The 22,317-nt window shown below is 37.5% G+C and overlaps 2 protein-coding genes and 1 pseudogene across 4 annotated transcripts in view; all 3 read right to left on the bottom strand.

Moving 5' to 3' along the window:
- Window positions 1-1,341: 1,341 nt before the first annotated feature.
- LOC127658354 (palmitoyltransferase ZDHHC18-A-like) lies at window positions 1,342-12,293 on the bottom strand. 2 transcript variants are annotated; one of them, XM_052147601.1, is made up of 10 exons: window positions 11,200-12,293; window positions 10,906-11,066; window positions 10,651-10,800; window positions 10,326-10,463; window positions 9,002-9,053; window positions 8,287-8,389; window positions 8,021-8,130; window positions 7,776-7,878; window positions 5,968-6,035; window positions 5,009-5,151 (listed from the first exon to the last, which is right to left on the bottom strand). In XM_052147601.1, exons 1-9 carry the CDS (start codon window positions 11,436-11,438, stop codon window positions 5,997-5,999), a joined length of 1,095 nt encoding a protein of 364 aa, XP_052003561.1. In that variant the 5' UTR covers window positions 11,439-12,293; the 3' UTR covers window positions 5,009-5,151; window positions 5,968-5,996. The 2 variants fall into 2 exon arrangements, with proteins under 2 accessions (XP_052003560.1, XP_052003561.1); XM_052147600.1 differs by lacking the exon at window positions 5,968-6,035 and having other exon boundaries at window positions 1,342-5,151.
- Window positions 12,294-15,772: 3,479 nt separating this feature from the next.
- On the bottom strand, window positions 15,773-18,388 carry LOC127657677 (GPI mannosyltransferase 2-like; annotated as a pseudogene).
- Window positions 18,389-20,000: 1,612 nt separating this feature from the next.
- LOC127657944 (AT-rich interactive domain-containing protein 1A-like) overlaps window positions 20,001-22,317 on the bottom strand; it is a 41,903-nt gene continuing 39,586 nt past the window's right edge. For both annotated transcript variants that reach the window (XM_052146965.1, XM_052146964.1), the window contains exon 20: window positions 20,001-22,287. In XM_052146965.1, coding sequence (XP_052002925.1) covers window positions 20,365-22,287 — 1,923 coding nt within the window. In that variant the 3' untranslated portion in view covers window positions 20,001-20,364. The remainder of the gene's footprint in view (window positions 22,288-22,317) is intronic.

Here is a 22,317-nt window from a genome sequence, read left to right as displayed (position 1 = left end):
GTTTTCTTCTTTAATAATACATCAGAGAGCACATCCATCTTAGTGCACCTGTAAAGAAAAAATATGCTCCATAATGACAACCCATTGCCTTCCAATGAAAACAGTGAGACACTATGATTTGAAGAACTCAGTTCCATCTTTAGTACCCACATATTCTCCCAAGTAAAGTGATGACAGATCCAAGAAAAAACATGCTGATCTACAAAAGTTGCCTGGCTATTTGTATGGTTTGTGAATCTGTAAGAGATCAGTTAGATTAGCCTTGGCTAACTATTCCTGAAATGTTCATCCACCATGGCTTGAATAAATAAAAGTCTTCATAGTTTTATTCCTAAAATCATGAGCCTTCACCTTTTGTGCCACGGTTTAGGGTTGGTGAACTGAAAATGGCAGAAGTCATAGCATATTAATTTATTGCCAATACTTACCTATTCAACCAATTACACACAGCCAAATAATAATAATACAAATAATTGTAAAATATATAAAATCAGAAAGGCTTCATTATAAGATCTGTTTACTATGCCATGATGTCAGTTTATGAATCCTGTTAGGCACACTATTTAAGTTAATTTATAAGCATCTCTCCAGCCATATCAACATCAGTTTGGAATAAATAAATAAAACAACAACAAAGAGCTACACACTGTTTGCTTGGTGGAGTGCAAGAGCATATGTGTGTGAGAGTGCATGTATGCAGGATGGGTGGGTGGTTGTTTGTTCATTTTGTAAAATAGACTTTTGTTCACATAGTACACATATGGAATCAACAGACCTGTTACTGGAAGTTAGCATGACTCTGCTATTAGCTAGCAGCTGAACAAAAATGAGTTTATGACTATATACATATCAGGCCTTTCTTTATTGTTATTGCACCCATTATTACTGATTTAATGAGTAGCGGTCACATGTCTGTTATATAACCTACTATTGTGTAGTCTCTCTGACTTCATTCAAATGTTTTTATTAGTCATTTTATACAGATTTGCTGTCAAAAGATTGTTTCAAATAGGTCTTAAAATTAAGAGAGAGATTACCAAATGAATCCAAACAAAGATGCCATTTTGCACCTTGGTGTACTAATTTCCATATACAGTGCATTAGTGTTTGTTGGAGCTGACCTTTCATCTGTTATTTTATGGGGATTTTGTTTTATGATGTTATGCAGATTGTTTTGGACATCAAAAGGTACTTGTTAAACGTGTCACTATACTTGGATTCTAACATGGCCTAATGCAGCATTTCATTTTGTCTATGACTATACTGAAGAAAAAAAATCAAGAGACCACAGCTGAAGAATAAGGTTTATTTACACTTTTCATGCAGTAAAACAAAGCACAGACGAGTTTGGTATCAGCTAAATTAACCACTGAGCCTATTAGATATGGAGAAAAACATCAGTAAGATCCATGTGATTACAGGACTCTGATACGGTCTGAAGACTACGGCATGTGTTCAGGTCTGTACTGAGAACACTTTCAAGTGCTGTAAAATAAATCTTGAAACACTTTGATGTGTCTAAAAGGTGTTATCTGTTTTGCATTATTGCCATAACCTTTATTGTACTCATTTCAATAAAATCCCACAGTTCTTATCATTTACCACATTCACAGTAACACCATGGTTAATGACTTAAAGTCCATTCGAAAAGATTCAGTGACTCAAGGTCCACGGAACAGAGAGAGACCATACACACACTGACTTGATCACAGAAAATAGTTTGAAATCTTTAATGTTCTAAACATTTCATTAATTACATTTTTGATCTCATTTCCTGACAAACATCATCTAGTTTTTCCTGTATTTAATTAGGTTTTCAACAGGAATAATGCTGTATATGGACAGATTTCTAATGTATTATAACAGATGTTTGTTCGTATCAGGAGAGACTCAAAAGCTAACATTGGAGTCAAAACCTCAGTGTCTTATTTGACTTAAAACAAGGCTAAAACCTTCACCCTTGGACAGTGCATCACAGGGGCATGTATAGTGCATGGTGTGTGGGTGGCCCTATAGAACTTAAAGAGAAGCTACAGTAACTCTGCAATCCTTAAAATAATGAATTTGTTGGTTTGTTAAAACAAAGTGTCCCTGAGTTTGGCACACGATACCCATTTTCAATAACCACTACAACATGAGAATGCAAACAACAGTTGTAGGTGAATGCAACCTGCTGTCTATTAGCCAGCTTTGTCTATTCCTTTACCTGCCGGACTACTGATACAATTACAAGTGAAGGGCTATTTGTGAGGCACTGTGCTGAAGCCATTATCAAATCTGCATTAACCTCTGCACCCTGCCTTACCTTTGTCCCACAATCATTAGTGTAGCCAGTTGATTGAAAAAATTCTGTCTTTTGCACCCTCTTTAGTTACAGCACAAAATGAACTGAATGAAATTGCAAAGAAAAAATACAAAGAGTAACAGAAGCTCAACCTATTATGCTGCTCTCTGCACAAGTAGTAATGGGTAACCACATGGGTATTTTCTCCCACTCTGATTTTGCACAGGAGAAGGTAGCACATTCTTAGATCTGCGATTGATTCAATGCGGTTGCTGTGACTTTGAGGAAATACCATCAACTTACACATTCCCATTTAATATTCTCCATGTGTTTTAATAAGGTGTGATACTTTGATACTTTCAATTAACAGAATTTCCCTCTTGGCACTCTTACAGGAAAATAATGCAAAATATTCAGCAAATAAATGCCTGGCTAAAAGCAATTTCTTGCTAAATGAATTGGTTGCAACAGTTTTTCAGGTTCTGGCAAGTATAATATCACTGAGCAATGTTTGGCCATTAATGTTAGTGGTGAATCATGTTTATGCTTAGATCTGTGCTGATTAAATATGTAGCAAGATGCACATGTCTCGTATCTGAACCTGACTGCCAAGATATTAGTTTTAGAGCTCTGGCAGAGGCAAAATCTTTTTCTAATAAAAGTTAGTTTGAGGAAACTGTGGTTAATTAAAAATAAAAACAAAATACAAAAACTGAAATATGGAATAAGTAATAACTACATCAGATTTTGCAATATGCATAAAAGGGAACCAAGTCTGAAATGTCCTAAATGGCTTATGCACAATGAAAGCAAAATGCATGAATCAATCAAGCAATGAATAATGGTTCCAAGACAAACAACATCCTCTTACTGAATGGAACAACAAAAGGTTGAAAATTGTGCCATCTACGGTTTAAATGCATTTGCACAATCTGGCATGTAGCAGCTCATGGCACCATGCTCAATCACACAAAGAATCTAAACAAATACAAAAATCTACACATGTAAATCACATGCCCGTAAGTGAAAAGGACATTTATTATTTTATAGACTTTCACTTGCTCCTAATTAAACAGTCTTATGGTGAAAAAAGGACAAAAACACAAGAGAAGTAATACATTATTTTACTTTCCTTCCAACACTGGCAGTGATAAACTTCAATAGGGTCTAGTTCTCATATAAATGTGCAAGACATCTCTGGAACTTATACAGTCAACTTAATTACAGTGCCAGACTCTCATTTAATAACAATTAAATGACTCTCACAATTATGAAATAACTGATTCAACATAAATCTCAAGGCAAAAAGGTTTTAGTTACAACAGCTTTTCTCTCAAGCTTAAAAACAACACTTTATTAATAATAATAAATCCTAACTCACCAATGAAAAGTAAGGAATACTAAAACGACACAAAACAAACAGAAATATGTTAATTCACTGCAAGTGCTAGTGAGTACAGATAATTAATCCTGACCAACAGTAACATTGTGTAACAGACATACAATAATACTTCACCCAGAAATTATATTTCTCTCATTATTTACTGCCCCTTATGCAATCTCAAACTTGCATGACTTTTTCTTCTGCGGAAAACAATTGTTTTTAAAGGTAAACTCAGTAACTTTTTGATCGTTTAATCTTGGATTTACAGTGACACATAATGGAGTGGATGCAGCATCATTCAAAATCAAGTTTTTAGTTACAAATACCATTGTAGAAATTCACAATTCAAAATCAGCCAATGCAAGTCAATGAGGTCCAAAGCTTTCAATGCAATCAAGCTTCAAATCATGATCGCACCTAGAAGACTGCAGATGTCAAGATTTATAGTGAAAAATTGTTGGTCTGTTTCTCACCAAAAACAATTGTATCGCTTCAGAAGACATGGATTAAACCACTCGATTCGTATTGGTTATGGATTGTGTTCCACAGAAGAAAGAAAATGATGAGTTTGAGACAGCATAAAGGTGAGTAAATGAGTGAATTATCAATTTCGGGTGAACTATTCCTTTAACACTCAGATCAGAGCAGTCCACAGCGACATTCTATCTACTTCCCTGTAGATGTGAATACTTTTGACAAACTGTTTAAAAATCGCAAGAGGTCTTCAAAATCACAAAAATAAACAAAAGAGTCAGGTAACTCTGAAGGCTTTCTCAGACCAAAATGACCTTTCAAATCATATAACTATTGCTTTAGGTCTAAAATTCAAAAAGCCTGAAAAATAGCTCAAGGTTTCATTCTTGTGCAAAAGGACCAAAAAAAAAAAGCCATCTTTTGGAAAGATGTATTTTGTTTCCCTCCAAGTGTAGGCTGATATTTAAGGAAACAAATCTTGACACTTCTCTGCAATGCAAAAATATACCATTTTGACTTACGTTCAAAGCAGATGTATTCTCGTTTGTTGAATTATGGCATATTCCTGAGAAGATCCTGAGTTTTATTCATAATAGTTTTCAGAGTGGTGAGTGACACAGAAGAGAATATTTGCACAATGCTGCTGGTGGCAGTGACACTGCACTCAATGCAGTGGGATAAAGCCTATGTCGGGAGCATCACTAAGAATGAGCGGACTGTGACTGAAGGAGCACGGGGGGCTGCGTAGATGCAACAAGGGTTTATGGGTATGGAGAACAGCCTGTTTGCTCCCTCTCTGGGGGCAGGGCATATCTATGGGGCGTCGGGCCTGGCGGCCTGAGCAGCCGGTAGAGGTAGACCTGCTGGGGGGAGAGACAGTGATGGAGACGGTGCGGAGCAGACTCTCTTGGATCGCCAGGGTGGTTTTGGGTGTGACTGGAGCACAGGTGCTCTGGATCTTAGAGGAGTGCACCACAGTTTCTAAAAACTCCTTTGTGGCCTGAGCACACTGTGAAAAGAATGGCAACAAACAATTTTTAAGAGAAAGCAGCAAAGCCACTAATCATAAGACTACAGCCACCATTAAAGTGCCAGTTGATTTTATACACCAAAACAATACATATACACAGCATGAGAAGCTGGTCAGTTTAGAATAAACATGAAACATTAAAGATGCGCTTCACCATAGAGGCAGGTTAGTTCAATACTAAGAACAGAGGGGAACAAAAAAAAAGAGATGAAAATGTAGTGCCACATGGTATGTTAAGCATATTATTTAATGGTTTAATGATATGCTGATGCAGCACGTGGTGTATGGCTCTCCAGGGGCTGCAAGGATGAAAAAACACCTTTCACATCAGGATGAGGGATCCAGCATGACAGGAGGAAATGAACACATGTGCTTGAAGTCAACACAGGGGTGAGCTTCATCTACAAAGCACATGACCTCGGTCAACACAATCCCCGGAGAGTGGATGAAAATGAGAGAAGCATGGATGAGTCATATTGAGACAGCAATTAGGAAACCATGACATAATGTAGGAAAAACAGAACAACTGCAGAACGCCAATATATTAACATATGACCATTACAAGATGGAGTTAAAACAGATGTCAGCTTAGACATTCAACTCACAAGGAGCAAAGGAACAGAGAATATAAAGAATTTTCTTCTCTCATGACAGATATGATTCTCATGGTAATGATTTCAAAGCAAAGATATGGAAGCCAAGCAGACAGTTTCAATAAAAAGCAGAATGAAGACCAAGGAGCCATGAGAGGGACATAAAAAATGGCATGCAAGCAACTTTATGACACACCCTTACCATCAAACTTCACAGAGCTGCTGAAGCCTTCAGGAAGTGCAGGAGAGAGCAAATTCTTGACAGTTCTCCTGTATGAGGTTTATATCTCAAAAGTTTAGGGCTTGATACAGGTTAAAATAAAAGTAGCAATAAAACAAATTAAACTAATGAGATTTGAATTAAGATTGGTGGACTTCACAAACATTCTCACAATTCCAACAAAAATTATACTTTCAATTAAAATGCTACTCATCTTGACTTCATAATCTTCAAAAGAAGAGGTAAAGATGTTCCTAAATATCTTTTGTGTAACCTTAGTTTCATTTGAGTCATTTAAGAATATTGTAACATGAATAGCGAAAACATCTTTAAAATTATTATGAGCAAATAAGAAAATAAATAACCCCAAATATCAGACTAAGGAAAAATAATGACAATTATTTAACCCCATAACACACAATATGGCAGGCTAAAACTGTGTAAAATGTATAAAAGGAAAAAAAGAGAGAGATTCGGGCCCCTCTAAAAAAATCTGATTAATAAATTATTATTTAAAACAATAAGTCATTTAACTACAAAAAAATGACAGTATGTACCAGTAGTTTAGATCAGGTCAACATATTGACTTGAGCAGGGGATATTTGGTCTTTCAGCACTGGTGCTCTACTAATAGGACATTGAAAAGTATAGAAAAGTGCAACAACACATTTGGTGAAAAAAGGCTCTGGAAGCTTTTTTTGGTTCAGTTTGGTTTATCTCTGAAAGGAATATTCCGGGTTCAATACAAGTTAAGCTCAATCAACAGCATTTGCGGCATTATGTTGATTACCACAAAAATTCATTTCGACTTGTACCTCCTTTTCTTTAAAAAAAAAATAGCAAAAATGTGGGTTTCAGCAGAGACTAGGCCACTTCTATTAAAATGAATGGGAGAAATTGGAACGCCCAATCAAGGAGCTCTAAGCTCCCAACGGTCAACAGATGTAGAAAGGAAGTCCTGCCTTAAAAGGTAAAAGAGCCAATCACCTTTTAGATACAGACATAGCCCGTCAATCAACTCGAGAACGTGCATTAGCAAAATAAGCTGGTAAAATTTCATTTTTCAGCTTGATCTGAGGTAAAGAATCACAATTTATGATACCGGTGCATTAGATTTTACAACTAATTTTTTATTATTTTGTTTAAATGCAAGTTTGGTAAGCAGTTTTTAAGATTTCGGGTGATCCTCCACTCAAGTAGATAGGAGCTGCACAATCATGACTTTGGTTTCAGTGAGGCACTTACAATGGAAGTGAATGGGGACCATTTGTGGAGGGTTTAAGGCAGAAATGTGAAGCTTATAATTTTTTTAAAGCACTTACATTAACTTTTCTGTTAAAACGTATGTATTATTTGAGCTGTAAAGGGTTTTAGGATTTGTTGACATTACATCATCATGGCATCAAAGTTATAAAATTGGCTATAACCCAGAAAAGGTTAGTAAGTGATTTTATCACACTAATATCATGTTTACACGCATACTGTTTATACAGTACATCTTGTAGCTATACCTTTGAAACAGTGAGTATTTTAACGTTCAAGAGACATTTTTTTTAAAGCAAAGGAGGAGCAAGTCCAAATAATTTTTGTGGTATTCAAGATGATGACACAAATGCTGTTGATTGAGCTTAACTCGTCTTGAACCCAGAATACTCCTTTAATATTAGCATGATTTTTAATCATTTACTTTGTATATAATAATAACTAAACTTTGTATTTTGTTTTATCACTATAATGTAATGCAACCAATATTTTTCAAAAGCCAACAGTCCATTAGGAGGTGCTCTTACCATATGTGTGTCATTCTTGGCCATGAAAAAAGGGAGCTCAGTCTCAGAGGTGACTGTTTGAGGTGTGTCATCAGGAAGCAAAAAGCCTCTTCTATCAATCAAGCTGCAAAACAAAAAAGTAACAAGATAAGTGAGATACCTTGACATTCCTAATACACAACAGTCACACACTGAACTGAATTTCAGATGGCTAGGATATAGCAGGACTATATGCCATCATGTTTGCCTGTGCATTCAGTAATGACCTGGGTGGTATCGGCCCACAAAGCACCACACAGCAGTTTGTAAAAATGTTGTTATAGCTGTAAGGATTCCCTGATTCTTCCCCTCTCTTACTGGACCAAGAGCCTTTGATCTGCAATAATAATTGGATGAAAAAATTTTTTTTTTAAAGTGTGTTTGCAACTTTGCATACAATATTGTATGATAAAGTGAACATTTTCATTTAAATATTTTAGCTAACATATAATTTTACACAATTGATCAAATCAACATTCATAGTGATATTTACATCTTCATTGGTTGTGAGGTTGGTGGCCACCAGGTAAGTATGGAAACCTGACAGACCCAGAATCGACCAGATGGAGAGGCAGCATATGACCAGCTCAACAATAGTGCAGGATGGGTTAAGGGTGCAAATGAAAATGTGTGTTGAATTTAAATAAAAACAGTAGTAAAATAGCAATTAGATAAGTACCATGTAAATATTTGTCCCATTTACTTGTATAGCCATTCTGCCCACCACAATAGTATCCTTTGGTGTTTAGCCAGCCAGATTCATTAACCACCCCCACACCCACCCACACCCACCCACACCCACACCCACACCCACACACACCCACACCCACACACACCCACACCCACACACACCCACACCCACACCCACCCACACCCACCCACACACACCCACACACACACCTTGACAGGTTGTGGCTGTAACCAATGACCTCAAATCACAAACTTCAGAAGGCTACAAACCAGCATACTGCTGTTCTGAAATCTGTAACTCGAGGCAACTGTTGCCTTGTTGATAGGAAATCAGGGCGTGGTGGAGTGCTTGAGCCGATTAGGGATGAATGGGATTAGGAAAAGGTGGAACCTACAACAACGAGCTTGTAAACAGATAGTGAATTCTGTCAGCTTGTCTATTGTGTGTTTCCATGGGTGGTTCAAAAACAAGCATGTCAGGGAGGGAGAAAAGGGCATAAACACAGTAAAAAGGATATCTGGCTGGGGTCTCCTGTATTGCCTTGATGATACTATTCATGCCTTGCGATCCTGTTAAAATAACAACCAAATCAGTGGACAATCTTGTCAACATTTATTTCTTTACAAAAAGACAACAACATTTAGATCATTATAATATAATTTGTAATTTCAAACTATTAAATTATGATAATTAAAAAGATTAAGTCAGTATATTTAAAGGTTTCTAAGTTCTGAACAAAAGCACATTTTTATTGAAGGGTTTCAGTTTCAAGGATTAGTTCACCCAAAAATGAAATTCTGACATCATTTACTAAATTTTTTGTTGTTTTAAACCGCATCTTTATCTTTCATGAAACACAAACTGTGTCCCAAATGACGCACTATGCACTTACAAGATAAACTTTGCAGTCAGCCACGTAATGTATGAATGTTAAAAGTGTAGTATCCTCCCAAATGGAACACAATGTTTTTTTACTACATGGAAGCATTTGCTGTTTTACAGCTGACAGTAGTGACGTTTCAAACACATGCAATGAGTTGCCGCTAGCTTTAGGGCATTTGCCAACCTCTGTACTACACTTGTATCTCAAACAATATACATAGTCACACAGCGTAAGGTGATGGTAAAGCATAACTTAGATTTATAAGGTGCCGTCTTCAGTGGTTTCACTAGTTGCTACATTCCGCTTTATTTACATTTGTTTTGTCAGACCAGCAACGCAGCCACGTAACTCCGCTATGTACGGCAAGCCATGAACTCTGAGTGCGTGAAGTATCCAACATTCCACACTACGGTTTGATGGTTTAAGAAGTGCATAATTTGAGTACTCATAAAACACTTATTTTTGTTGCATTCTCAGTTATCATACTACATGATACAAAATGATGTAGAATAGTGCAGAAGTGTGCAGTTTGGGATGCACCTACAACAACTTGACTTGAAATATAGTGCTAAAGTAATATTAACCACTTTATGATATTTGTATGGTGCTTTTTTGGTATTTTGTAATTTTACAGCCCTCATTCATTTTTAATATATGAAAAAAGAAATGGTCTGCATATTCTTCAAAAAAAAAAGAAATTGGTTCTAAGAAAATGTCAAACAGATTTGGAATGACAATAATAACAGAATTGTAAATTTTAGGTAAACTATTCCTTAAAGCTTCCTCAACCGTTAGTTATATTCATATTAGTATATTCAAAAACTGTGGTGGGTTGTGTGTGTTTTTATGATAAAGCGGTGTGAAGGTTAGACTAAGTTTGAAGGGCCTCTTCTAACAGTTAAAGGAAAAATAACTGTAGAACTGTGGTTCTGAAGGTGCTGTGAAAGAACAAACTTACGTAAAGTGAGGTGACTGATCACACAGCCAAAGATGAAGGAGGTCAGAAAGGACAGTGACACAATGAATGTGTAAAAAAAGCGATAGTTGCGTTTCCCAACACAGTTCCCAACCCAAGGACAGTGGTGATCAAACCTTTCTGTAAGGCGAACAGACAACAAATTCTCAGAAACTGCATCCCACACAGGAAGTGCTTGTGCATCATCATGTAAGGACATTACAAGAAAGTGATTTGCTTTTAGCCTTAAAGTAATACATATTCATAATCATAGCAACAAGATATTTTTGGAGCTTTTAAAATAGGAAATACGGAGATGCCATCTTACCCACACAGTTGTCACACAGGCTGCAGTGGGATGTCCGAGGTGGACGGAACATCTTGCAGGTGAAACAGTACTTGAGTTTGACCACCTGGTCATTTATAAGGATCTCTTTAGTGCGAGGAGGTGGACGGTATGTTGAGGATCTTGACTTATCTATGGAGAAAAATGTCATAAAATCTACAAATCAATAAAAAGAAAAAATGTAAAAAAAAAAAGATGTGCAAAAATTTAATAAAAGAAAAACAATCTGAGACTGACCAATTTGCCGCTCAATGTCTGCAGCCTCATCTGCCAAAGCCCTTGGTAAAATCCCTGGGTCTGTAAAACTGGTCTGGAGGAGGCTGATGACCACAAATACAAATAACACCCCAGCAATCACTGGAATGAAGACGGTGAGGTGGTCCACCAGAAAGGGGCAACTGTTGTCAACCACACAAAAGTTAAGGACAGGCATAAAAAGCCAATACTTCAGAAAATTACAGTTAGCATTTCTAATTGTCAGAACAAGCTTGCATAATGATAATAACGATGCAGAACATGCATTCAACTTACTCAAATTTAAAAAATAAGCCACTGGTGATGAAAATAAGGCTGATGGTCAGCGGGAGCACACCCCACTGCCTGGCCAACATAACACGTCCATCACAGTAGAAGCGATTTTTACCAGGGAAAACTTCCCATTTCCTCCTGAGGCGTTGGGAGCTTTTCCTCCCAAAGGGCAGGGTGGAGATCGGAGTGTTGGATGTTCCGAGTGCTCGGGGGTCTATTTGTTGATACTCACAGTTTTTCATTTTAAGGAAATGTAGAGAACAGAGGAAGGAGAGAACAGACACACTATCCTGTTTATCCACAGACTGCAGCTCCTGATCTGAGCAGAAATGTAACCTCACAAACAGGTTTGGTTCAAGTGTTACAAACCAAGCCTTAATTTGGTTTTATCACAGATGAGACTAAATACTTTTCCTAAAAAAAATGTTCCGACATTCCTACAAGACGTTGTCAAACGTAATGTCCCAAAATTACTTGTACCACGGATGGTAAATGGCAACACATCAGTTCACAAAAGTTAAAATACAACGATGCATGTTTCTCAATACATCAGTTTCCCCCCAAAAAATATCCCAAATAATTATTATACTGACGATGTTATTATATTGTCATGGCCTGCTGTTGTTTTCGAGCTTTATAACAACAGGAGACGTCCAAAATGACACCGTCAACTCAGAAAGCTAAGCTAATAACGTTCACTTGTTGAATAGACAGTCAACTCATCTCGCACTGCTTCAGACGACATTTAGGTCCTCGCGCTGTCCATCCATCATTTAAACGACATTCTTCATCTCGTGCTTAACCATCATCACATAGTTGAACAATAAACTCAGGCGACGTGTCTCCTCTCGCGTTGCTTGACCGGCATTCAAACGATACTCCACGTCACGCGCTTCCCAACGGTCGGTCTGCTGTAGGTTTTTATTTGTCCCGCCGTATTTGATCCGTCGAGTATCGAAAATGTGTTTAGGTCATGTTGTTTTGAGCTGAAAAGTGCCCAGTTCAACGACCGTTAAGGCACATCAATATTTACCTCTGGGCAATCACTTAACTTCCCTATCACAGGATTACCTTAAGAGAAACGACCAATGAGTTGAAAGAGGTGCGTCATCACATTTGACCAATAATAGATTAACAGAGCTGCAGGAGCGCAACTGATGACACAGGCAAGACAGGCAGTCCGACTAAAATTATTCACCAATCAGAACGTTCATTTTAGACGCGATTGGATATTTGCTAACCAATAATATTTTCCGTTTCTGTAAGGGGCGGGGTATATACATTCACAGTATGCCCACCCACCTCTTCAGACGCTACTACACCATTGATTCCTGTTTTTTGTTTGTTCATGAAACTAAAGACCAAAAGGTTTTAGTAATTTTTCCATCCAAGTGTTGCTTGAAAAAAAAAAAAAACAGGCTTCCCTCTTTTTAGTAGAACATAAGCACGTGCTTTGATCCTGAAGGAAACGACAGCATCACAAATGTCTTGGCCTAATTGCACGGATGTATATAACCTTCCGTAACATGCTAAAGACATGCTTATATATGTCAGAAGTCAGAGGTTCATTTCTCAGTTGTTTCCAAGTCTTCGCTAAATTGTTGTTAGATATGATCAGGGTTGGGAGGGTTACTTTTGAAATGGATTCCACTACAGATTACAGAATACATGCTGTAAAATGTAATTTGTAACATATTCTGTTAGATTACTCAAGGTCAGTAACATATTCTACGTTGGATTACTTCTTCAGCACTGGTAGATTCACTAGTTTTGACTATAAAAACTCTGCCAGTACTGTACAGTAAGTTAAAAATACATTATGTGAAAAACACAAATATCTTATGCAGTGTTGTTTCTAAAACAAGATCAATCAAATTCATCTTGTTTTAAAGATTTTTAGATATTTCTACAGGTACACAATACAAAAATTATTATCAAGAATACAATTTTTACTCTTTTATCAAAGGTCTTACTAGAAAAAATAAATTATGTGAATTCCAATGTGAATTTTCTTGATAAACAATTATGATCGTGCCTGGTAACATGCATGTAAAATGGCTAGAAATAGCATTTTAGCTTAGCATAAAGCTGACAATTTACACAAGGGTTATTTATATTTCTTGTGCTCCAAACTTACTTCAAACTTACTTCTCTGTCTGCTCGTATGACTGTGAGAAATCATAAGAAAGTGTTTCACCGCTGTTCAAAAGCACTTTGGATCGCATCATTCCATCTGAAAGGACTAAATATTAAAACAAATGACAATAAAATGCAAAGTAATCCCTTCAGTAATCAAAATACTTTTTGAATGTAACTGTATTCTAATTACCAACTATTTAAATTGTAACTGTTCTAGAATAAAGTTACTTGTATTTTGTATTTTAAATATGTAATCCCGTTACATGTATTCCATTAATCCCCAACCCTGGATTTGATGCATTAATACAGATTTAATGCTGCCAAACAGGTGTTATGTATCAAATGGGGATCATGTTAACTGGGGATGTGCGGATGCATGTCATTCATTTTACTTGCCTTTTCAGCAGATTCATTCAGTGTGAATTGTCAATGAGTAAAGAAATAATGTTTTGCACATAAAAAAAATTATCTAATCAATAATATGTATATTCTACTTCCATTTATTAAGTTTAAGGAAATTATTGTTTGTGACCAAACTAACAGACCTGGGTTCAATTCCTCAGTAAACATCTGTCAATTTTATAAAATTGATGATATAATAATACCCTTTACTTTTTAAAGGTTCTGTGTATGACAGTGTTGTAAATTTATGATTACCCATGACACTGCCATAAGATGATCTTTCAGAAGTGCAATTTTGTTTTTATATGGAGACTGAGAGCATGTACAAAGGCCAAACTGACCAGTGATTAATGATACTCTGAGAAAGCATGAGAAAGTTCTTCAGAAACTATGATTTTGTTTGTTTGGCAAAATCTGAATATTTTATTTTAAATAAATTGTTTGACAATTTAAATAAGACTGTAAATTATAGACATTTTCTTCTCATTAATTCAACCATTCTCAGAAAATTCTGTAGGTTATACTGTGATTACTGGCTGTTAGATTCAGTTGAAAAAGATTTGTTTAAAATAATATAATAAATTGTGTCTGAGTTTTACAAAATAGTTTTCAATAGATCTATTAAAAGTACACCATAACCTGCAGCAAAGATACGTACTTAATGAACCAGGAATTGAACCCATGTAATTGAGTGAACTAGCATCCTAACTTAAGGTAGTTAGCCCCCTGTAGTATATATGCTTGTTATGATTTGTTTCTATGCAGATAATTCCCACACATGGGCAAAAATCAAATAGCTTATTTAGCATATTTTGGGTAAGACAAGTCCCTTATTTTGGCTTTTTTTGTCAGACCATGTTGCTCGTTTCTCTTGAGAGATCTGGCAACACTGAAACTAGTGTATCACCCACCAGAGTAGGCCTACTCTCATTTTAAAAATAATGTTATAAACCATTCTTTTATTTCTTTCTAAGAAGGCTGCAGAAAACTGGAACCGGAATGAAAAAATACTGTTTTTGCTGAGAACCAACTGGGGAAAAAAATGTTTTTTAGTCCCTGGATGAATGCTGTATTCTTCAAAGAATCGTCCACCTGCAGCAACTGACACCATAGGCATTCTTGCAGTCAGTTTATTCTAGATCTTCAGGTAAAATATAATCCCATGCTTTTTGCAACACTTCCCAACGATATAATTGGCTTACAGGGCACTTATCATGAATTTTCTAAAATCAGCTCAACACCTTAAATGTAGGTTGATTCATCCATTATGCTCATATAATCATTTACTGCTCAAACTTTTAAGTTCATTTGCACATTTTTCCTTGTCTTCTTATTTGCCTCCAGCTTCAAATATGGCTTTTTCTCTGCAAGCCTGCCTAAAATGCCAACATCCCAGAGTTTTCTCTTCCCTGTTGCAGATGAATCTGATGTTTGGCATGTACTGGTCATTGAAGCTGCCAGTTTAGGACTGTGAGGGGTTTGTTTCTGAAACTCTGATGTGCTTGCTAATTGTTGTGCATCATGGCCGTCTATTTCTCCCTCTATTCAGGTTAGATGCAGTTTGATTTCTTTTAAGACATTATGCACAGAATAGCCTTCAACTCTTTAAAAATAACAACAGACTGATGAATTTCTAGAGATTTTTCTTCTCTGTCATTTTTCAAAGTAAAATTTGACTTGCAACAGTAAAGTGATTAAACTACAAGAAAATACAATGTTAGTGTTGCAAAATAAAGTTGTGGAAACTTTTGAATCTATTGTTATTAAAAGATTTAGAAAGCTAAAGATCCTATATTGATTTATACAAATTTTACACTAGTAAAAATTGCTAATATAACTATGGTATTTTGGTGGAAACCGTGGTAACATGGTACATTTTTGATGCAGAGCTTGTACCAGTGAAAAAACAAAAACATTGACATCTCTAAATACACGTTTATTTAAATAAAACAAGTTCAGATAAATTTGACTCTATCATTGTTTCACTGCCACTGACAGAAAATATATATTGCCATACAAGCTTTTTATCCCTCTCTTATACCAACAGATTACTCATTACATTTTACATCCACTAGATGGAGATCTCACAGCATTATATGTCAGTACATTACCCAAATTCATACACTAAGCATGAAGCATAATCTAATTTATCCATATACGTTTTTAACACACCAGCAATATTTATTAATAGTTTAATAATAGTTCTGTCTTCAGTAAACAAGAAAGGTCCAACAAGAATATTCAAATACATATATTTTTATACTTTTTTTCCCTCTTACATACAAGGGCGTAGCCAGGAAATTACTTTTGTGTTAGCCTGAATAAAAATGTATGGGGTAAGTTTTCACCCAAATGTATTTTATTATTATTAATTTTCCTTAACAACAGAAAGTGGCACATTCAAACAGTTCTTTCACACTTTCAGAAATCAGAATTTAGATGTATTATTTTTTTTTGTACTATTTCCTGAATATATAATTGAAGTCAAAGAAAAATCTCTAATATTCAGGGTGGGCCTCGGTCTTAACATGCCTACCCTTGGCTACGCCACTGCTTACATAGAAAAACCAGAAACCACGTTTTGATCATGAAATAATTTAGTTAGCACAATATCTGACAAGCAGAGTAAACATTATTCAAATGGATGTTGGAATGTTACGAATAATGAATCAAGTCCTTCAATTTTGTTCAGTCTGGTGATCAAGTCCAGGGCAGAAAGTTACAGTGCAGAGCCAGACCTAAAAACCAATAAGATATGAAGTACCTCAGGATACAGCGTGCGTAAAAGGAGCAAGTCTGCCAGTGCATCAAAAGAAAAATAACTATTATTTCTACAAATTCCAGCAAAACATCTTAAGATAGCTTTTAAGTGATCCTTTTGCTGTTTTTGGTCATGGGTGAAATGCTTTTCATCTCACAGCAGAGGTTCATACTGAAAAAGCATGTGGCCACTTATCCAGTAGAGCACAGGTGAGGAGGAAGCAAGAAACCATGTCAACGCCTGAGAAGACATAATAAAAATGGCATGATGAAATTATCTGTAAGTACAGGACATTTGTCTTATTTGAAAACATTTTTGTCTCAAGAAATCAATTTTAATGGTCTTACCTGGACATGCATGCTGAATATTCCAAACAGCAGATAAATACACTAATCTGGGGTTCCCTTACGACTTCAGTCCACTTGACCTTGCCTTTACTAACGCATATGAAACCTCTCCTCAAATAGGTAGTGTATGAAGGCCCTCCCCATGTGCGTTAGTAAAAGGGTGGTGGTGTAGTGGTCTAAGCACATAACTGGTAAGCTGGTAATCAGAAGGATGCTGGTTCGAGCCCCACAGCCAATTGTGTCCTTGAGTCCAGGTTGCTCCGGGGGGGGGATTGTCCCTGTAATAAATGCTCTGTAAGTCGCTTTGGATACATTTACATTTATGCCAAATGCATAAATGTAAATGTAAAAGCAATGTCTCGTTCCCTTTGTCTCAGGGCACCGAGGTTACGTACGTAACCAAGATGTTTTCAATATGCACAGTCAGGTCCATAAATATTGGGACATCGACACAATTCTAATCTTTTTGGCTCTATACACCACCACAATGGATTTGAAATGAAACGAACAAGATGTGCTTTAACTGCAGATTTTCAGCTTTAATTTGAGTGGGAGGCACATATACAAACTGTTGTAATTCCTACACCATTCACCTGATTTGGATGTAAATACCCTCAAATTAAAGCTGAAAGTCTGCAGTTAAAGCACATCTTGTTCGTTTCATTTCAAATCCATTGTGGTGGTGTATAGAGCCAAAAAGATTAGAATTGTGTCGATGTCCCAATATTTATGGTCCTGACTGTATGTGTAAGATGCTATGAACCCCAGAGTAGCAACAGTTAGTGCCAAGATGAAGTTGGGTACCTGCTTCAACCGAAAGTATCGAAGGAAGCCCACATCCAAATAAACATCTTGGATGTAGGAATACAGAATTGGAATTCACCACTGGCACCAGCTAGGTGTTGGAGATGACGTGTCATGCACACGGTATCCTTTGTTTTGCAGCACAAGAGGAACCTGGTCCTGTGTAACATTTGGGTGGCATAATGTTTGGAAGCCATAGAACTGAAACATACAAAATGGTGGAGCCACAAGTGCAGCATAAAATTGCTCCTGTGAGCAAAAAATAAGTTAGTACCCAGACATAGTGACAAAATCTACCGGCCCCCGCACCTCCATTGCCAAGAGCCCAGGTATGGGCAAAACTCCCCTGCAGAGTGAAGTACAGCAAAAATCCAGCATTCACAAACCCATTGGCACAAGCATTAGTAGACAATGCCATCAGAAGACATGCTCGCAGAGTGAATTCTTTCTCTAGCTGCCTGCAAAAGAGAGTCTCTAAATAGCCTTTTAACATAAAAACATTGGCTGGCGTGAGACAGAACATAAGGACAGTGACGAGGGACACATTTTCTGTCCTGTAGCACCAAACGACAGTCTGAATAGTGTCGCAGCACTTAGGACAAAAAGAGCACTATTACGGCCACTGCAAAAAATCACACAACCATACAATGCAAGAAATCAGTTGAGGGGAAATAGCAAAGTGTCAAGTAATAGCAGGATGAAAGGAAACAAAGGAAAGAATGCAAAGTTGTGCACATATAAGTAGCCTCATTCTGCAATGAAGACCACCAAATAATATTTCAATGGTGGGGTCATTTTCCTTTATGAGAGAGTAATCAAATGAATTACCGGATCTGATGTAAATAAGCAGGCATGCTTGGTCGGGAATCATTAAATAAATAATCTGCTGCACAATTTAGGTCGAAATATGCTATTGTTCTTGCAATTTAATATAAAATCGCAACATGTCTGCACGAGAACAGTAAAAGAGTTATATATTATATTAACTTCTCTCTAATTAAATCTATTGAAGCTACTGAATGCTATATGCAATTCCAGCTTGCTGCTTTTTTAAAATGTCAGAATAAAAAAAACAACGACCTAAACGCATCAAACTAGTTTAATTTTTTCTGAATACCCTTCTTAACTCTTTGCATAATTCTGTACTGTCCTCTAATATTTATATAAATATGTATTATATTAATATACATGTCGTTTGGTATTGTAAAACTTTCAGTTAATCAGGAGGCAAATACAAACCATAATCCATTTGCATGTACTTTCTAACACATGAAAATATTTTTAGATGATGAATGCCATTTTCTAGGCCATTGTTAATCTGGCTTTTTACTTTCAAAGTTAAGGCATCTCTCTTTGCAAATCACAAAACAGCTTGCTTTGATTTAACCCTTGGTAAATAAACACTAGTACATTAGGAAGAATCTATACTGTTCTTTATAAGGACCATGTCCACATGAAAGTAATCACAAATATCTTACCAAGATTTAATGTACATTTATTCTTACCACGTGGAACATATAGTATAAAGATTTCATAGTGAATAAATGATATTCATTGAGCCAAAAGGGGGGAAAACAAGGAATTTACATTAAGCTACATAGTCTGAATTACAAATATGCAGAATTCATATCACTGAAGAAAATATCTCAACTGTGTTTCTTCATCTAGAGTTATCTTGTTGTACCAGCAAATGAAATTTAAATATTTCAGTTGTTTGCTGCACTATGGAGGAATCGTGGAGGCCAAAAGGTGGTTCAGTTTATATACCTAGGAATTTTGATGCAATTAACCCAACTTGAGTGTCCGCATTCATTCTTCGTAGATAAAAAGATAAGCAATAAGTGTGTGTGAAAGACAGAGGGAGAGAAAGGGAGGTGTAATGTACAACATCTTATATACAATACAGCATGGGCTGCATCTAATGTTGAATACCAGTCCTAGGAGTTGATTTCTTTATTAGGGTCAATTCATACAATCAAGGGTTTAAGAGAAGAGGTCAGGGTGTTGTACGTTCTTGATACTTTGGGGAGAATTCCCTTCACCAGCAAACAAATGTTTAAAAACAGTTTAAAAACTGAGCCAACATTTTCCCATGTGAAACAGTGCCATATCTTTGCAGTATGTTTACAGTTACGAGGCTGACTGTACAGAAACTAATTTCTGCTGTAAACACATCCAATAAGGTTGACTGTGTAGCATCAAAATACAATCACCAAACTATCAAGAGTTCACCTGTCCATTTAGAATCCAAATGTGCACAAGAGTTGTATTATTTGGACCCTTTTGGGGATGACAAAGGAACATTTAACTCCAAAACTCACTGTAAACAAGACAGTAACTTTGGTTAATAGTTTTTTTTTTTTCAAGCTATTTATTTTATTCATTTATTTATTTTATTATAAAAAGTACTTCCCCCTCAGGACACAAAAGTTGGGGTCCCTGTCCATGTCATCTTGATGGCATCAGTGTTATCATTTGTGTCATGTGTGTTGTGGTTCTGCTTCATGATCCACAGCAAATTTTTGACACCCTTCCCAAAGTGAGATGCAAAGAATAGGGGTACCAGTAGGTGTAATATGAAAGGGCTTGCATAAATAAATAAAAAAAAGGAACAGTCAATTTTCTCTGCTTTCATTCTCCCCTCACCAAGGGGGACGACAGGCAAGGGGGAAGTACAAAAACCAGAGATGGTGGAGCCACAGCTCCGCACAGCTGTCATGACTGACCGATCAAAAAGAGTACATCACAGATGACATGGGAAACCAATGAGTTCATGAGGGGAGAGACAGAAAGGTCCAGTAGCCGTGATTCATAGAGCGTAAACTCCGAGTGGTTTTCCTCCAACTTAGCAAGGGCCAGTAGAGCCAGAGCAGCCCGCCGCATCATGTCCACACTTGTTGGCTCAAAGTGTGTCCCCTGCATGTGCAGTAGGGAACCTTGACTTTGCTGGAACTGCGTTGCTGCCAAGCTGTCCTCCAAGAAGCCCAACAGATTCCCTACGCTGCCCTTCTGTACCGCAATGGCACGGGCTGCCAGGCTATCACCCTGTGCAAGATTGGCCAGCAGCACGACTGCCATCTCCCGGCAGACAGGAACCTTTCGCTCTCCAACTAGATGTACAAGGTTCCCAAACAACTTCTCTAATCTATTAAAAGGTGGTGTTGCCAAAATAAGGTCCACATTATTGTCCTGAATGCTGAGTTTACAGAGGGTCTCCAGCACTAGTCTCTGGGGGGACAATGCACCGTTTAGCCCAAGACTAGGGAAGGGATCTTGGGCTTCAGCTGAAGGACAAACAGCCCAGTGGAGCAAGCCATACAGCAGTGGCAGGCAGATGCTCTCAGTGTAGACCGAGAAATCAAGCTGGCCTGAGATGTTGGCAAGAGTGACCAAGCAATTTTCCCGCAGCAGCTCTAGACAGTCCCACCACCACTCGTCTTTCTTGTTACCAACACTCTCATACCTCTCCTCTTCTTTTTCATATGTTAAAGGTGCCTGCTTGCGCTCTGGATGCTGATGGTGGAGAAGCAAAAGGCGACCTAGCAGTAGCAACAGCCCCGGGTGCTTGGACATCTCCAAGTCATTGCCCGGAATGAAAGAGAGGCTGCGTACAATGTTTGAGACACATATGCAGCGACGAGCAAGGGAATCTTGCCAGTCAGACAGCGTGAGAAGAGGAACTTCATCCTTGCTATGTGGCTCATCTTCTAGAATGGCAATGATGCACTGACTCTGTGATGATGGGCTTGGATGTGCAGGCCTGATGTTTTCTAGGGTTGCTGTATCGGATCCTTGATTCTCTTGATCTTTTTCCTTGTGTGATTTCCTTTCAGAAGCAGTTTCTGAGCAGTCAGCAGGATTTTCCTCTTTTATATTAGGAATCTCATTGGTCACTTCCTCAGTGGATGACTGCTGAGAAGGTTCCCTTTCCACCTCTTTTCTGTGCTCTTCACTTGATGAGGGTGGCGAAGGTGCCTGGCTTTCTTTTAGAGATCCTTTCTTCCTGTCTGAGGCCTGGGCAGGAAAAAGCCCTTTCCATAGTTGCAACAGGTCCATCTTGCTTTCAAAGTGGGTCTGGATGTGTTCTGTTGTATCACCTCCACCGATACTCCAGTGCAGAAGGCCACTGTCAAATTCCTGCAACCTTCCAAGCTTATTCGAGCAGTCCACCACAAATGGATCCTTCTTTCGCACAACCTTCACGGGAAGTTTATCGAACTTGCTAGCCTGTTTGGGCTTCTCCTCAGTCACAGCCAACTCGAGGCATGGTGGCTCTAAAATCTTAGATTCTGCAGCTGACTCTTCCTCCATTGCTTGGCAATCTTCTTTCTTCCCAGAGTCTTCACCTGTCCTTTGCTTTTCCTCCTGTTTTATATGGAATGGTCTTTGTACTGTGTGATGTTCTTGATGTTGTGAACTCTGCATTTCTTCTGCTTCATCTTCATCCTCTGTTTCTCCGTCTTCCTCCATGCACTCAACCAGTGCCTCATCATCCACAATATTTTCATCTTTGAGGACACTAGGATCCAACAGAGCTCTTTGTCCTGGATCACCAACTTCATATTCTTTCAGAATGCCAAATATCTCAATGAGGCAATGGCGAAAATACTCTACGATTAGTTCCAAGAAACCAGGGAGCTTCAAAATAAATGATTAAGAGATCAGAAT

The sequence above is a fragment of the Xyrauchen texanus genome, chromosome 17 (genome assembly GCF_025860055.1).
Source record: "Xyrauchen texanus isolate HMW12.3.18 chromosome 17, RBS_HiC_50CHRs, whole genome shotgun sequence".
NCBI classification, from domain to species: Eukaryota; Metazoa; Chordata; class Actinopteri; order Cypriniformes; family Catostomidae; genus Xyrauchen; species Xyrauchen texanus.
This window is presented reverse-complemented; position numbering and strand designations above follow the sequence as displayed.

Excerpts from the sequence above, each read along its gene's own strand:
- LOC127658354 (XM_052147600.1), bottom strand. The coding sequence starts at position 11,438 with ATGAAAAACTGTGAGTATCAACAAATAGACCCCCGAGCACTCGGAACA. Across the intron at positions 7,879-8,020 it reads TGTGGGCCGATACCACCCAG|CTTGATTGATAGAAGAGGCT; the intron begins GTCATTACTGAA and ends TTTGTTTTGCAG. Across the intron at positions 5,152-7,775 it reads CCAAGAATGACACACATATG|TGTGCTCAGGCCACAAAGGA; the intron begins GTAAGAGCACCT and ends TTCTTTTCACAG.